The sequence below is a fragment of the Oreochromis aureus genome, linkage group 17 (genome assembly GCF_013358895.1).
Source record: "Oreochromis aureus strain Israel breed Guangdong linkage group 17, ZZ_aureus, whole genome shotgun sequence".
NCBI classification, from domain to species: Eukaryota; Metazoa; Chordata; class Actinopteri; order Cichliformes; family Cichlidae; genus Oreochromis; species Oreochromis aureus.
Window position 1 is genome coordinate 8498174 of NC_052958.1, and position 17790 is coordinate 8515963.

The 17790-nt window shown below is 41.8% G+C and overlaps 1 protein-coding gene across 5 annotated transcripts in view; it reads right to left on the bottom strand.

Annotated features, from left to right (window-relative positions):
- gxylt1b (glucoside xylosyltransferase 1b) overlaps window positions 1–17049 on the bottom strand; it is a 141684-nt gene extending 124635 nt beyond the window's left edge. For 4 of the 5 annotated variants that reach the window (XR_005608947.1, XM_039601602.1, XM_039601600.1 and 1 more), the window contains exons 1-6: window positions 16736–17049; window positions 15441–15639; window positions 15168–15299; window positions 14767–15018; window positions 14488–14611; window positions 14199–14371 (exon numbers count right to left, since the gene is read on the bottom strand). Coding sequence is in view for 4 of the 5 variants with exons in the window: in XM_039601602.1 (XP_039457536.1) it covers window positions 14199–14371; window positions 14488–14611; window positions 14767–15018; window positions 15168–15299; window positions 15441–15639; window positions 16736–16926 (1071 nt within the window). In the remaining variant the exon portion in view is untranslated. Of the gene's footprint in view, window positions 1–9936; window positions 11096–14198; window positions 14372–14487; window positions 14612–14766; window positions 15019–15167; window positions 15300–15440; window positions 15640–16735 lie in introns of those variants that run through there. The other variant, XM_031750584.2, reaches the window with a different exon arrangement.
- Window positions 17050–17790: the final 741 nt, after the last annotated feature.

Sequence of the window (17790 nt, forward strand, 5' to 3'; positions counted from 1 at the left end):
ATAGCTGAGGACCAACGCTGCAGTATATATAAATATACACAAAGACACTTTTTATATACCACTTCTCCACCTTGTTCTGTCAGCTCCTGCAGTAGAAAGGCTTAGACTCCACTCTTATTCCTTTAGTTACATGTGATCCCCATGTAACCCTGCTTTCTTTGTGCTGCAGATTCTCCACATGTGCCAGCTTTTGTTCAGCCTGCCTACTCCTCGTTGCTTAAACCCTGCCTGCCCGCTCTCCACCAGCTCCACCACAATCTGGCGTCCTCGAACATCTTCAGAAATCTTAAAAAGGCCAGCTTTGCTCTTTTCACTACCTTGAGTCTCTCACTGAATCAATCAGACTGTACAGACCTACAGAAACTCACATGCACACATGAATACAATTACAATGCTGCAGATATGATCATTTTAATTTTATCCTTTAACCTGTGGCATAAAAATAATCTTCAGTCTTTTCAAAGAACAATAAAAAAAAGTTTCAATATATGTTTTTAATTAGATGTAGGGTTTCATAAAATTGGGGCACAATACTTTGAGCACAGTCTGTGTGCAGAGGTGTACGCAAATTGAAGTAGCAGCACTTTATGTGTCGCGATCAAAGCACTCTGAGATCCAATAAAGGGAAAAAAAAACACAACATGTCTTAAAATGTTAACAAAATGTTTCAACAATGTGCTAAACATGCTACTTGTAGGGGGCAGTGGTCACAATACCCCAAATGTAAAATGTACATCACACACATATTCATAATTAAAAATACGCTTCCAAAACTTCCTCTGTCACTGAATATGATTAAATGCACTTCGAAGAACATATAATGGACTCTCGGGAGCTGAAATAGGTGTGCGCGCCAACACACCTGCGTTGATACAAAAACAGTATATACACACAGTGAGGAGCGACAACCAGACACAGTTGCCCATTCACACAAATATGTGCACACAGACAATAGCCTGAAACTCCCCTCCAGCCTGGCAGGTAATTGCTGTCTATGGGGGGACAGGTGCTTCTACAATAGAGCGCCAGTGTCCAGGCAGGCTCTATTCACTGCCACTGTAATTACCTAATTGAAAAGCTCACAGGGGAAAGAGAGCGAGTGTGTGTGTGTGTGTGTGTGTGTGTGTGTGTGTGTGTGTGTGTGTGTGTGTGTGTGTGTGTGTGTGTGAGAGAGAGAGAGAAAGAGAGAGTGTATGGAGACTTGGATAAAAAGAGGAGAAGAGGAAAGATAAGTGCTGAGCTTATGGAGTACAATAAAGGCTTTGCACCACACACACATGCTTGTACTGCACGTGCACATGCGCACGCTTCCGGAATTTCTTTCTTCCCATAAGGAAAAATATTCAAATGGCCACACCTGTATGTCCACACATAGAAGCATGAGGTGTTTTCTGAATCGGATCCCTCCGGGGCTAAATATTGTAGAGAGCATGATTGAGAGATGGCGCGAAGGAGGGAGTAGTAATGGGAAATCTATTGTTGTAAGATAGGGATGCAGCAGGGAAAAGAGGAGGAGGGTCAGGGTGCGCTGAGATATAAAAGCGGCAGGGTCACTCTCATTTCTGATGTCAGCCTCTCCATGCTTTGGCTGTACGTTTTATATGTGCTATATAGTCAAGGAAGAGCAGATGGGGTCTGCGTGTATGTGGGTGTATGCGTTTCACGTGTGAATTCAAATACATACAAATATGCACCTCGGCGCTCCCATTCACTGCAGAAAAAAATGCTCTATAACATTTTTTACTAGCAATAATCCTCTACCAATGTATGCTTTCTGCAGTCAGATTAAAAGGAACAGTCAGCATTTGGGGGAATACTATTCTTTGCTGAGAGATTCATGACAATATTTCTAACATTTCCTGTCTCTACTGTAAATGTGTAGCTGGAATGTTTTGCGCTGCTTAAAGCTGTCAGAATGTGAAACTGTCACAACAATATTATCACAGTGAATGTTCTCTCCAAGTACTCCAGCTTCCTGCTACAGTCCAAAGGGCTTTCACAGCTTTTCTTTGGACACTGGCTGCTTTTTCGCTACAAAACCTACAAACCTACAGCAGATGACCAATATCTGAAAGTTATGTCCTTAAGAAACAGGAAAATATCTAATATACAGTGGCTTGCAAAAGTATTCGGCCCCCTTGAACTTTTCCACATTTTGTCACATTACAGCCACAAACATGAATCAATTTTATTGGGATTCCACGTGAAAGACCAACACAAAGTGGTGTACACGTGAGAAGTGGAACGAAAATCATACATGATTCCAAACATTTTTTACAAATAAATAACTGCAAAGTGGGGTGTGCATAATTATTCAGCCCCCTGAGTCAATACTTTGTAGAACCACCTTTTGCTGCAATTACAGCTGCCAGTCTTTTAGGGTATGTCTCTACCAGCTTTGCACATCTACAGACTGAAATCCTTGCCCAATCTTCTTTGTAAAACAGCTCCAGCTCAGTCAGATTAGATGGACAGCGTTTGTGAACAGCAGTTTTCAGATCTTGCCACAGATTCTCGATTGGATTTAGATCTGGACTTTGACTGGGCCATTCTAACACATGGATATGTTTTGTTTGAAACCATTCCATTGTTGCCCTGGCTTTATGTTTAGGGTCGTTGTCCTGCTGGAAGGTGAACCTCCGCCCCAGTCTCAAGTCTTTTGCAGACTCCAGAGGTTTTCTTCCAAGATTGCCCTGTATTTGGCTCCATCCATCTTCCCATCAACTCTGACCAGCTTCCCTGTCCCTGCTGAAGAGAAGCACCCCAGAGCATGATGCTGCCACCACCATATTTGACAGTGGGGATGGTGTGTTCAGAGTGATGTGCAGTGTTAGTTTTCCGCCACACATAGCGTTTTTGCATTTTGGCCAAAAGTTCCATTTTGGTCTCATCTGACCAGAGCACCTTTCTTCCACATGTTTGCTGTGTCCCCACATGGCTTGTGGCAAACTGCAAACGGGACTTCTTATGGTTTTCTGTTAACAATGGCTTTCTTCTTGCCACTCTTCCACAAAGGCCAACTTTGTGCAGTGCACGACTAATAGTTGTCCTATGGACAGATTCCCCCACCTGAGCTGTAGATCTCTGCAGCTCGTCCAGAGTCACCATGGGCCTCTTGGCTGCATTTCTGATCAGCGCTCTCCTTGTTCGGCCTGTGAGTTTAGGTGGACGGCCTTGTCTTGGTAGGTTTACAGTTGTGCCATACTCCTTCCATTTCTGAATGATCGCTTGAACAGTGCTCCGTGGGATGTTCAAGGCTTGGGAAATCTTTTTGTAGCCTAAGCCTGCTTTAAATTTCTCAATAACTTTATCCCTGATCTGTCTGGTGTGTTCTTTGGACTTCATGGTGTTGTTGCTCCCAACATTCTCTTAGACAACCTCTGAGGCCGTCACAGGGCAATTGTGGAGCTGTTTTGCAAAGAAGATTGGGCAAGGATTTCAGTCTGTAGATGTGCAAAGCTGGTAGAGACATACCCTAAAAGACTGGCAGCTGTAATTGCAGCAAAAGGTGGTTCTACAAAGTATTGACTCAGGGAGCTGAATAATTACGCACACCCCACTTTGCAGTTATTTATTTGTAACAAATGTTTGGAATCATGTATGATTTTCGTTCCACTTCTCACGTGTACACCACTTTGTATTGGTCTTTCACCTGGAATTCCAATAAAACTGATTCATGTTTGTGGCTGTAATGTGACAAAATGTGGAAAAGTTCAAGGGGGCCGAATACTTTTGCAAGCCACTGTAAGACCCAAGACATTACCTCTTCAACTGATCCATCTACTGTTCACTGAAGCCTCATCAGAAATGGTCTCGGTGGAAGGGAGGCTGTCAAGAAATCATTCTTAAGGAAGGAAAACAGGGAGAAAGCCTGAGGTTAGCCGAATTACACGAGAACTGAACCATAATTCAGTGGCAACAGGTCTGATCGAGCGATGAAGGAAAGTTTTAGATTTTTGGTTCAAATTCTTTGCAGTATGTATAGAAGAGGTCAGGAGAGAGGTACAACAGTGAGTGTCAACAGCCATCTGTTGACAGATACATGACCATGTGCATGACAATGATCCAAAACACATAACTGTATAGACAAACAAACAACAGAACACTATCAGTCATGGATTGGCCTCCCCAGAACCACAACCTCAACGTTCTCTTGACAGAGAACACAAGAAAAAGCAGCCAACATCCACACCCATATGGAAAAGATATATATAAATCTTATAAAGTTTGTATCTGGCTTGTGTGAAACTTGTATGAAAAGCATACAAGAGTGAAAACAGATATAAGATCCCTTGGAAAAATTATATAAATGAAACTTGTATGTTTTGGATACTTACTAAAACAATATATGAAAGTAATATAAAAGTGGCCACTTTCATGAGTAAATCATATAAGCCTTAAATGATTCACTATATGAAGTAGGCCACATCTTATGCAAGTCTTTTATAAGTTTTTTCTATTTCTTTTCCATATGGGCAGAAGAGCTTTGGATGTCCTTTAAGACAGCGGTCCCCAACCTTTTTTGCCTCACGGACCGGTTTATGACCGACAATATTTTCACGGACCGGCCTTTAAGGTGTCGCGGATGAATACAACAAAATAAAACTAGTACCGGTACCGAAAAAAAGAAGATTTATTCATAACACACGTGAAAAGACCCAGGAAAACCGAGTTAACGATAAAAACGATAACAAAACAACGCTGAAAACTGATAAAAACCCTGAAAACCATACATTTTACACCTGAGCCTCAACTCTCGCGGCCCGGTACCAAACGACTCACGGACCGGTACCGGTCCGAGGCCCGGGGGTTGGGGACCGCTGCTTTAAGAAGTCTGGAGAACTATTCCAGAAGACTACTTAAAGAAATAATAAGAAAGTTTGCCTGAGAGAGTTCAGGCTGTGTTGAAGAATAGAGATAATCATACTAAAAATTGGTTTTCAAGCTCATTGGAATTGTTGAACTCTGTATTTCCATTTACGTTTGCACACTTTGCTACAAAGTTTTTGCTTAAAAGTTTTTGCACAGTGCTGTACATACAGTTGTGTTCAGACTTCAGGTTAAGTGCCTCCTGCCTGGAGTCTTACAGTAGTTAATCAAAATTCTTAGACTATTAACAGATAGAAAATGTCTGGCTTAGTCGTACATTTAAAAAAATGAAAAACCTGCCAGTACATTTGCTTACCTCAAAGGTTTGATTTATTTGAACATGCAATATTTCACAAAAATTACATTTCATAAGCAAAGTTACCCATTTGCTAACAGTAGCTTCATTTTAATTACTAATCAAGCAAGTGAGTGCATTTTTACAAAATATCTGACATTTCCTGTCATTTTCTTTTAAAACCTTTGCTAGCTTTTATATTTTGTACATTCGGCTTTTCAAAACACTTCAAATCCCCACTGAACATCTAATTTGTTGCAAGCTCATCCCAAAAACCTCACATGCTTCAAAGAACAGTAAGGTGCTGTCATTGTCCTTGGGTTTGGTCCTTGTTTGCTCTACTGTTGCGACCTTGTTTTGGCTCATTTGTGCGTCCGTGGTCGACTACAAACTGAAGGAGCTCGTATCCCCAAGGCTGGGGTAGACTCACGCTGTTGTTCTTGAAATGCTCAGAGAGAAAAACTCCTGTAACAAACTCTTTGAATTCTGTTGCCTATTCTTCAAAATCACTGTGTTTGATGAGCGCATCGGATATTTGTATTCAGAGTACAGCTGGACAGTTTGTGTGCTCTCCGATGGGTACGGGAAAAAAGAAGTCAGGCATGAGAAACTGAAGAGGATTTCAAAGGTGGATCCTGGTCGAAAAAACGGCTAAGGATAGGAATTTAGGCATGTGAGAAGAAAAGACAGAATCGGGCATATGAGTGCAAAATGAAAGGATAAAAAAATAAAAGCCAGAAACTGTGTTAAGGACAAAAACAAGCAGTAGGATCACTTTTGGCTGACAACTTAATATTGGTGGGAGAATCCCAAATGCTGGCTCCCTTGAGCACAACGCAGTCTCTCACAGGCCTGGGTAGACATCATTTGGCTTGGCTTTGTGGCATTTACTATGTCGAATCTGACAAACACACACTGCAAATAAGCCGTGAAGAAAATGAACCAATCTGCAGAAATTCCCCTCACTCTCTATCAGTGAAACAAATTCAGCGTCAGTGTGATAGGAGATGTCATACTCTATCTCACTGGGCATCAAATGCACCCTGGAGTTGCACGTGCGTAAATAAGCGTAAAACATGACGTGCTTCTTGTGGGGAACATCCCGGTTTAGTAATGCTCTCTTTCTCTCTCTCATGTCTTGCGAGAGTTCTATGTAAACCCCGTTAGATTTAAATGGCACCCTGCTGTGCAATCCAAGGGTGCAGGTACACGTCTCCAATGTGAGGAGCAGGAGTTGCACATAGTATAGCAGCAATGTTATGTGTGTTTGCTGTGCGTACATGTTTGAATATGTCTACATTATGTATCCATATACTGTATGACCAAATGTGAGGACATCTGTCTGACAGCTAACGCTTGATAAAAGTGGATCATGCAACAGGACAACTGTCTCAAGCACAGCAGCAAATCTACAACAGAATGGCCAAAAAAAGGAAACAAATCAAGGTACTACAGAGGTCCACTCAAAGTCCAGACCTCAACCCGATTGAAATGCTGTGGCAGGATCTTAAGAAAGCTGCGGATAAGTAATGCCTGCAAACCTCAATCAAACAAAGGGCCAATATTCCTCCACAACAATGTGAGAGGCTGATAACATTGCATATAAACAATAAATTCAAATTACAGCTGCCAAAGTTGGTTCTGCAAGCTACTGAATCATGCCATGTGGCTTCCTGCATGCTTTGACGGACGGACGGACGGATGGAGCATGAATGGGAAAATGGATGGATTGATGCATGGGATGGATGATTTGCAATCACAGCCACACTAGTGGCTTAAAAACTGCTTTGATAAAGTGTATTGAATAATTATGAACTTTCGGTAACCAGTAGTAAGGCAAAAAACTGAAAACCAAATAAATCCCATAACAGTGGTGGGGGTTTGAGCTCCAGTGAACATTTTAAAAACTTTCAGAAGTGCTCTATTCAGTAATTATTTTTCTGTGAAAAGGCCAGAATAAATGTATAAACTCTGAAGCTTCTGAAGATTAACAGTTGTGTACATTGTTATGTTTCTCCAAGCTGGATGTCCTTGTTTCTTTGGTTAACTCTGATCACAAGTGACTCCTAATCTGTGGTCCTGTATGAGCAGGCACATCACGTCAGACTTTTGAAGCCTTGCGCAGGTCTCTGAGTGTTGGAGTGTCATCCATCACTACAGTCCAAGACCGAAATATCACAGCGGCTGCAGACTCTAAAGCCCTTTTCATCAGTCTGTCATTCAGACGCATCTTATTTTTACATTAACGTTTCTCAAAGCCTCATTCAGACATACCCACAGTGATGGAGAGAGCCACAGTGCCATAGGTGCAAAACAGCTGTTCTATCCCCCACTTCCACACATGCTTATCAGAAAGGGAGTCCTCTCACTTTTAAACTAGCAATACCAAAAATTTACGAAATGTCTCAGTGCTGCTGCAAATAGGAAACTTTGCCAGTTGGATAAGATGCGCATGTTAATGCCAAATTAGTAATAATACAGCCTCATTGCTGTTTATGGCATTTTGGTGGGTTGAGGGACTCACAAAGACACACAAGTGTCATCTATCACTGGAATCTTGTGTGTATCAATTAATGAGACGTTAATTGTGAAGTCCTGAAACTGATGTAAATGCCAACAGTGACCTACACGGCTCAGTCAAACATGTAATTAACATATTTAGATGCAGTCAGATTCATTCATAGTAACGTGTGCTAGTTTGAAACGGGCTTTAGTGTCTCTTCCTCCATCCACACATAGCAAACAGATCAGCAGCAAAATTTGTCTAATTCACAGCAGACTGTTCTTGTGAACCTTTATCTAACTTGCTTTACTTTCAGTTTACTTAAAATCCATCTATAAATCCTCATAAGTACAACTTCCAGCACCTAGACCAGGGGTCGGCAACCCGCGGCTCCGGAGCCGCATGCGGCTCTTTAGTCTTTATTTTGCGGCTCCGCGTGGTTTGGGAAAATAAATTAGAAGTATGTAGCTGAAGTGTATTTTATTTGTGTTTAGTTCTTTTTTTAACTTGTAGTTCTAAATTGGAAGATTATTGTGAGTTTGAAATATAAAAATAAAATTATATTCTCTTATTTTTTTCATCGCTCAAAATAAGAGTCACAGTCGCTTAAGCCGGTATACTCTCCGAAACGCGGTGCATTTATCGAGACTTTCAACCCCAGGTAGGCCAATTATGGATCTGGATCCACATTATGTCAGCAGCTGTTCTCCACCATGAACCATGTTAAAAACAAACACCGCTCCCGCCTCACAGATGACAGCTTACAGTCCTGCGTAAAGATGAAAGCCCCGATTTGCAGATGCTGTGCGCAGAGGTTTGGGACCAGAAGTCTCATTGTAAACATATCACGGCAGACCCGACGATGTTAGCATGAACACGCTTTTCAGCATCTCTTTATTGACCACTTTTCACACACGGTTGCTGTACGCATACAGCCGGCTGTAACTTAAAAAAAACCCCAATATGTACAGTGTTATCTTCATTTTAGATTTCAAAAAGTATTTGCGGCTCCCAGTGTTTTCTTTTGCGTGGAAACCGGGTCCAAGTGGCTCTTTGGGTGTTAAAGGTTGCAGACCCCTGACCTAGGGTAACCCAACAGCTCATCGGATGTTATGGAAATGTAGGATACTGTGCTTTTGTGCTGGTTAAGAGATGCAGTTAGTAAGCAGTGTGCCGTTTCTTCCATGAGACAGCCCATATACCTGAAATATGTTTCCCTCTGAATCTGCTTCTCTTTTTTTTCTTTTGATGATACTATTTTGAGGTTCAACTCTGTTGTCAAGCAAAAAAAGAAGAAAAAAACCCTTCAAAAGATAAAGCTCTGAAGCAACAAAGTGCTCTAATTGCTGTATTGGCTATGACAGCCTCGTTCTTTTCTTTCATCACCAACACAGTCCATCAACCTTTTCTCTGTCCTCCCGCAGTGCACTCATCTCTCCTCTTCAACATTTTGTCCTGTGACAGTAGCGAAAAATGGCCAACCTTACCTGGATTCACCCCTCCCTCCCTCCCCATTATTTCTCTTTTTGTCCATCGCAAACAGACACATCTAATTATTTTGCGATGTGCCCATTTTTTTCCCCTCTGCATCTTCCACTCGAACCACTCTGAACACTGGAGGTCACATATTTAAATAGTTTCTCTTCCCATCCGCGATGAGCACAAAAAGACATAAAACCAGAGTTATTTATTATGATATAAAACACGCAGTTTCGGGAAAATGAAACCTTGGAAGATGGACGATATTGAATTTTTCAAGATGGTGCTCAGTTCGAGCCATTGTCTTCCCCCCTCCCTCGGTCTCTCTGGGGACCCAGCACTGTTACATGTTGCATTTAAGCACACAGGTCAATAAAGGTAATTGATAAGCTCTAGGATATATTGTGATAAATGAAGGATATCTCTGGTGCAATGAATCAAACTGCCTCTCAGGCTATAAATGGACAATTGTATGCCCCCGCCTAATGGGAATAAGCATAAACTCATCTCCGTATAACAGACAGACATCTATAGAGCTGCATTATTGGGCCATCACTTACGCTTTATGAGCACCTCAGATACTGAGGCAGGGCCAGTGCAGCATCTCGGAAGGCCAGTTTATAGATTATTGGCAAGTCCATCGATCTGTCCGAAGAAGCATTGGGGAAACAGAATCAGTCTTTTTCAAGTGAGACGGGCAAAGCTGACAAGTGCGTTATACAGCTAAAAATTAAACTAATGTAAGATGCTTGAATTTGTCTTCCTATTAAATAATACAAAGAAACTTACATTCCAGACTCATGAGTTATTTAATATTGCTTTATGGCAGTTTACTTGATATTCTCCCCATCAAAGGGTAAACTTCTTGTACGGGCACTAGTGAACACATGAATAACTGCTGCCCTCTAGTGGTCACAAGCTGAAATTATCTTTATCTATTTTTATTTTGAATATAACAAAACAATGACGCACATTACTGTCACAAAACAGTCACACTCACATACACACTCCCAGTTATAACATTTTAAATTTGAACAATGAAAAAAAAACATCCAGCAGTGCAAAAACTATTAAAAAAAACCAAATACTTTGGCATCAGGAAAGAGCTCACAGCTTATTTGCACATTCACCAGAATTATTTCAGCACAACTATATGCTAATATATATTTATATAGACAACTACTTTATCCCATTTTAAAATTTCCATCATGTGTACACTGACACGTGGTTTCGGTCCATTGTACGAATTCATTTTTTTCCATGTTTCTTTCTCATAAATGACTGCTGAGTGGTTTCTGGAAGCTGAAAAAAACAGAAAAGTGGTCCAGTGCATGTGCCTCTCAAACCGAGCGCTGCAGAAAGCCTTTTTGTCCAGTTTTGATGAGGTTATTTTCTCTTGTGTCTCACAAGGTTCAAAGTAAATTCTCCAATATGGAATAACAAAAATCTTCTGTTCTCAATTTAAAAAATTCATGAAAGGAAAAAAAGAGAAGTCCTTGTATCAATCTGTGGCCAAGATCAGAGCTTTGTTACAAGCCCGTCTGGCCTGTTCTACATTGCAGTCCATTTTAGAGCTTTTGCATCACTCTTGGTGGTTTACAAGAGCTGAGCAGTCATTAGTCTCAGTCTAACACTAGCCCAGCTGGCTCAACTCAAGCAGCTGATGACAAAGTTTCACTAGTTAGAATTTTTTTGTGTTTAGGCTTTCAAGATCAGCAGGTACGACTTCAATTCTTTGCACAAGCTTATCATCCATAAAGCCCGCGTCACGTCATTGTCCTTCAGGTTCGTCACCGCTCCTGAGTCTTCCTGTTGATCTTTGCCACACTGTCCCTCAGTCTCTTCGTAAAGAGTGTGTGTGATTTACCACAATAAGTGTGTGTCGTTTTCAACAGTTCCTCTTCTAAAGGCTCCAACAAAGACGTCACTGGGTCTGTGCCGAAAGTGTACTGGAACAATAAAACAGACCTTTCGTTAAGTCTGGCTTTGTATTTTCAGCTTAACTTTGAGTTAAATTCCAAAGCTTTAATCTGTTTCAGCTTGGACCACGACAAAGAAAAGACGCGTGATATTTCAATCTGCAGTCGGTTCTGTATTCTATGACCTCTCCGCCTGTCCAATCCAATATATGGAAGGCATAAAGCGAGGAGCGCAAACCTCCCTGCATATACAGAAAGCCAGAGGAGGAACGCATGTTTGATTTAATTTCTCCCTCTTGAACAAAAGCCTAAAGAACATAAAAAAAACACTAAAAACTAAAGAACATTCTCTTTCTGTGAATCAAAACTGAATATCAAATTTGGCATTTCATATGTAATGGAGACCTTTTTTGTGTCCAACAAGCAGGCAAAATAACTTACACTATCCCAGTTCTGTTTCTAAAGTATGCTAGTGTCCTTACGACGCCGCAGCTGGCTCAGAAACGTGAAAAGAGGAGCAGCAGAACTGATCAGATTTCCCAAGTAAGCGAGCAAAGTGGTGTGCTGAGCTGAATTTGTGCTCAGAAGATGCGTTTCCTTAGATACATTAAAAACTAAATCAGCTGCAATCATGAGGGACTCCAAATCTGATTGGTCAGCCAGGCTTGCACATAAACCGCTGGGTGTTGATGGGGGTCAGTTTTATGCTATGGGCTTACAATCCAGTAACAGCCAGGGATTAGAGGAAGAATTTCATGTCTTCCCGATAATGAAGGGCCCTTTACAATACTCTGAGGAAATCAATGGGGAATTACCATTTTTTATGCCAGCTCATTTACTTGCAGTTGGGTCTGATATTCGGTCACAAAGAGCAAGAGGTTTTTATGAGCGCATACTTATACACACCCGCTGCTCATAAAGTTGCATTTACAGTTGGGTGTATTGATTTTGTGCGGCTGATGGGGCGCTGCTGGTGCGCACACTCAAACTCTAAAAGTACCACCAGCTGTAAAAATTTAACTGCTGCTTCCTGGGCGCAGCTCTTCTTTTTTTGCAGCGACGGGAGGGAGGAGATGCTTTACGACAGACAGGCCGATGTGCTGTGCTGGAGGCAGGGGAGGGGCCGTACCCTCGCTTCTTTGTGTGTGGATGCGGAGCATGGACATTGACTTACACACACAGTCTCCAGTTTATTGGGAATATTAACTGCTAGAATAAAGATCCTGGTTAAAATATTAACCAAAAAAGGGGAAAAAAGAAGTAAATCATTAGTTTTAGCATTAACACAATTGATGCATTCAGGGGCCTTTGTCCTGCTGTGTAGCTGCTCATATATACAAGTTGCATAACCCAGTGGTTCCTGGGTACAAAATGTAAGAGGTGAAAAGTGGTCTATTGTAGTAGTCCTGCAGTTATCTCACAATGTGACTGCTATTATTATTATCTACGTCTACAAACTCCCTCATATTCACAGGGTATGACGTACGCTCACATTCTTGCTGCTCTTTCTGAGCCACAGTTTGTCTTGTAAATAACATTCTGAAATTTCAAAGTAAAGGCACCGTCAGAACCCGCCTTTTTTTCACTGTTTCCCTAGCGATCATCACTGTGCCTCAGCCCCAAGTCACCTGACTGCACACCTGATCTGTATCAGTATTCATTCATCACGTGCTCTTCAACCAGAAAAGCTTTTCCAACAGCTCAGGGGAGTGTGGCACTTCTCCCGTGGAGGTTTTGATAAGAAATTTGATAAAAGCTGCCTCGACTGGGGTCGTCTGTCCCTGACATCACCGTCCATCAGCACAATCCTGCAGGGATCACGCTGCGCTTCTGCTTTCACAACAGTGACTGTGACAATAAATACTTGCATATATTTCTTGGTAAATAAATGCACATGGTACTGTCCTGGTACTATGAAGTGAAGCTCAAAGCATGAAATGTTTTTTCAGGAACTATTAAACGCACACAAGACTAATCCATACTCTTGCATCCTTCGGGCAAACCAGACTTAAATCTATAAAAGTATTGTGCAAAATGAGTGGGTGTCTCCACCTGCACACACAGTGCTGGTTAATGTGTCTACTGCCATAATTGATCCTGTCCTGTAAAGCCACAGTCTTAACTGCAGGCCAAGGATAAGGTATAGATAAGGCATTACGCTGATCTATGTTCAATAGGAAAGCAATGAGGCTCCCAGTGTTGATGGCTTCATTAAGTAAATGCCACTCATGTCGTCAATATCATTACACTGCTGGTAGGCAACCCATAAACATCCTCGTGGGGGAAATTAGCTTTCCTCCAACCTTCTGCCAATGGTGGAGATTTGTGTCTTCCAATGCAGACAATCTGAAGTCACCAGCACTTTTAGTCTTTAGGGTCAGCACCAATCCAAAATCTCATCAAGGAGGGGAACGAATCAGGGTACGAGGTGCGCCTCTGGGTTCAGAGGGGCTATAAAAGGGCTTTCCATCAGATGTTGCACTAAATTGCAGCTACAATACGTTGAAAAGGTTCAACAAGTCACTTTTTAAAGCTGGGACACTTTGAAATTTGCTTTGGCTTTTTGCTGCTTTTCATTCTGTCATATGAACGTAAGCTTATCCATTTTCCATTCTAGACCCTTTCACGTCTGTCACGTGTGTTCGCGGTGAACATGCTCTCCTCTGTGAAACGCACAGGTCAGCAGTGGTGGACCTGCTAATCCTGGTATTCTATGGCAAATGGCACAGCACCGACAGACCAGGCTCGTGTTGTTTGTTGTTTGGCTCCTGGAGGTCATTTTGTAGCTCTGGCAGTGCTTATCCTGCTCCTCCTTGCACAAAGCAGCAGATACTAGTCCTGTTGATTGATTAAGGGCCTTCTATGGCCCTGTTCATCTCTCCTAGAGTAACCGCCTGTCTCCTAGAATTTCCTCTATGCTCGTGAGAGAGTGCTGGAAGACACAGCAAACCCTCTGGCAAAGGCACCTATTGATGTGCCCTCCTGGAAGAACTGGACTACCTGTGCAACCTCTGTAGGGTCTAGGTATCACCTCAAGCTAGCAGCAGTGACACATGCTGGTACACTCACATATTTATACCATACCACGATTGTTACACTCACATAATCCAAAAACACACCATGGCATGCTGACCTTTTTTATGGCTTCGTAAACAGCCCTGAAAGCAGGCTGTTTGTAGTCGTGGTAAACTCCTCTGTTTCCGTGGAGTATGTAGATCCCGTCCTCCTCAGCTGAGGCACAGTTGCTGCCATAGATGCAGTGATCCGGCCGATAGTTCCACTGGCACGGAAACTCCAGCAAGGACTCTGCAGACAGAAGCAGATGACAAAGGTGGCACAAACTTGGTATTCTGTAAACTTCCACAGATATGATATGCTGTGAATTAGTAACTTAGTGTGTGTCTAAGTGCATGCAGTCATACCGGGGTTGTAGTGGAAAATGATATTCAGTAGGTCCTGGTCTCCCCAGGTTATGTTCAGTTTATATTTCTGGAGTAGAGGCATCAGGAGCTCTTCCCAGCGCAGCCCCACTGATGTCATGTCATTCTGTCAACACAGATAAGCACACACGCAACATGATTATATTTACAGTTTTGGTGCAGGGAGGTTTGCAATGGCATTTTCATGGACTTGAGTGCAAATCCACTAGAGAAGGAGGACACCTTGTGGTCAGTAAAGGTAATACACCGATACAACCTCACCTTAAAGAACATGCTCCTCATACGTGTCAGATTCATGAGCATGACCCCCGAGTTGATGCCCGTCCTGCCGTAGAACGGGTGACGGGCGAAGCGATTGTACCAGGCGATGCGGGGCTCCTCGTGCTCTGGGGCCATAGCAGCCAGCTGAGAAGAATTAAAGTCAGACAGTAACCTCCACAAGAGGTCCACCGGCTGCAGGAAGAGGATGTCTGAGTCCACATACACAATGGAGTCAACGTCCTTTAGGATGAGCTGGGAAAGGACAAAAGACGGAATATTTGTGATGCTCATGTAAGTGCAGAAAAGCATACTTCATAGACTTGAAGTAATCCAAAATAAAACTCACTACGAATACATTTTTCAACTTCACTCTTCAGGATTAAAATAATATTACAGCTTACAGGTAAGAAGAGTCGTTGTGAAGCGCAGGGTTTGAAGAGTTTCTTCCACTCCGCTGCATTCTCATTGGGGAACCTGATGGAGTAGACTCTGTAGTTGAACCTGTAGCGAATAAAACCAGGCCACGACTCCAACTGGAACACAGATATGAATGCACTGGTTTTGCTACCTGAAGTAATGCACAATATGGCATTCATAATCATAAACACTCAACAGAAATGGCTACCAATGTTAGGTTTAATTGTTACGCTTCAAAAGCAAAGTTTCCCACTCACAGCTTCAATGAAGCCGGCGTGAAGCTGATCTTCTGCAAAGATGTGCAGATGGAGGCGCTTGACGCTGAAGAGCACGGCAGACTTAATCATGGTGAGCGTCTCCTCCAGCCTCTCCCCACAGGCCACCACAGCCAAGTGCATGGGAGGTTCAGGCCTGGTACCAGCAGCCTCCAGCTGAGCCTGCTGACGCATGATGTACCTGAGGGAGAAGACGTAATTGGAGGTGCGTTACACTCGAGATATTTTAGGCAAGATGATCTGAGTCCTATAAATATAACTAAATTTATCATATAGGAGGCTTTCAACAAGATCATTCTAGCAAGCTAGTATTTATTATATTCCTTTAGTGCAAAGGGTGGAGGATTTGGTGAGTGTGACTTGAGCTCTCTAGAGCACTCACACTGTAGATGTTTTAAGACATACCCATATTTAACTGCACCCAATAATTCTAATCGTGAATAAATCCCTAAAGTAGTAATTTGTCACTACGCTGAAGAACTGTCCCTTTCTTTGTCTTATGTGAAAGAAACTTTCAAATTCTGGACTAAAAAATGTGTTTCAAAATGTATTTTCTAACCCCCTTAATAGAAAATAAAATCCCCCCAATAAATGTGTGCTTCAGGCTGGGATACTTAAACCACTAACCCGTAGAACAGGATTTGGCTCCCTCTACTGGACAAAATATGCAAAGACGCTATCTAAAACGTATCCTGAGCCTCCCCCCCCCCCCCATTATTTTCTGGGACTAAATAGAAATTGTGATTATTCTGATAAATCTGTGATAGAAAATATCAACATGTTATTCAGACTTTTAATCCATTTAGTATGGAGTACCCACTTTTCTTTTCCTTTACTCTGCCCAAACTTGAACCATAGCAAACACAGCCATGTGTGGACACCATGTTGATTTAAAGCAGCGTGATAAAAACACATATTTAAGCTACGTCAGATATTTTCGCACTAGCACATTTTTAAATTCATTTGCCAAAGATATGGCTGTGGGACACACACTGTGTGGTTTACACAGATCCTACATCACTGACATATCGACACATATCTTTTATACATGAGACCTGCACGTTAAAGTACACACCTAAGCAGGTACTGTGCAGCATGTCTAAGTATTTACTTTGTTTAGCTTCCCTATGACCGACTATTCAGTCGCATTCCTATACATAGCCAGAGTGATTACACATGAGTATCGGCGCATGCTTTCTGAGTTTTACAGCTTGTCCCGTGAAGCACAACTACAAGCGTTGTTTCGATTTATTAAAACATTGAAAATCCACTCCTACCAATTGTACCAGTGTGCGTTTTTATCTGTGACCCCTCGCCTGGCTCCAGACGCTCTCAGTGGGATGAGAATCTTCTTTGCTCCGTTTCTTCCGGCGGATACGTCCGAGTAAAAGAGCTTGCTGTAAACATACAAGCCCGAAAACACGGCAAACACCATGCACAGCATCAGTGCACGCATGTACCGCCGCATTATACAGTTTCAAACCGCAACTCGGAGCTGAAATCATTACACAGAAACTAGCATTTAATCATAGACCGCTAAGCTAGACGCCGCGGTAACGCACTTCCGGCGGGGATTTACAAAATTAAACTCATTCCAGCACCAATTACGCCCTCTGGCGGTGGTGTTTTGTTTTCTTTTGTTTAGTTTAGTTTTTGTGTGTGTGTGTGTGTTTGGGGGCTGTTGTTGTTTTTTATACCTTTAAAGGTGAACAGTTAAAAAGTCTTACTTATCTGTCTTTATGCTCATGTTAAGAAAAGAAAATAAAAAGACAATATATGACTTCATGTATATATAGCAAGACTTTTTATTATTTATCTGACTTGGTATAATAGTATTATTAATGTTAAAAATTCTGAGTATATTGTATATGTGCCGTTGTGATCCTTTTATTTATTTACTGGATACTGTGTATCAATATGGATTTATCTGATATAACCTGCGTAATTTAAAAAAAAAAATACACTTAGAAAAATGTGGAAATGGGTAACTTCAGAGCCATCTTGACTGACACAAAGAACAATTCAGAGCACAGTTTCTCTTTCTGTCCAACAAAAGGACGTTCTTCAGCTTGGACACAGTAGCTTATTGTCAGAATCCTGCTCAACTGATAAGCAATCAATATTTTTATTTATTCATGTTTAAATAACTAACTTGAAAGCACGGCTAATAAGACCTCTTGCAAAACAATTTAAGTTGAAAAACTTACACTATGTTTTGAGTGTGTATCACAGCCAATTTCGACACTAAAAACTGGACAAATGTACTTGCAAGTCTACAAGTTATACTTTTCTTCTTATGCTGTTCCACTTTCTGTGCTTTGATGCTCCGAAA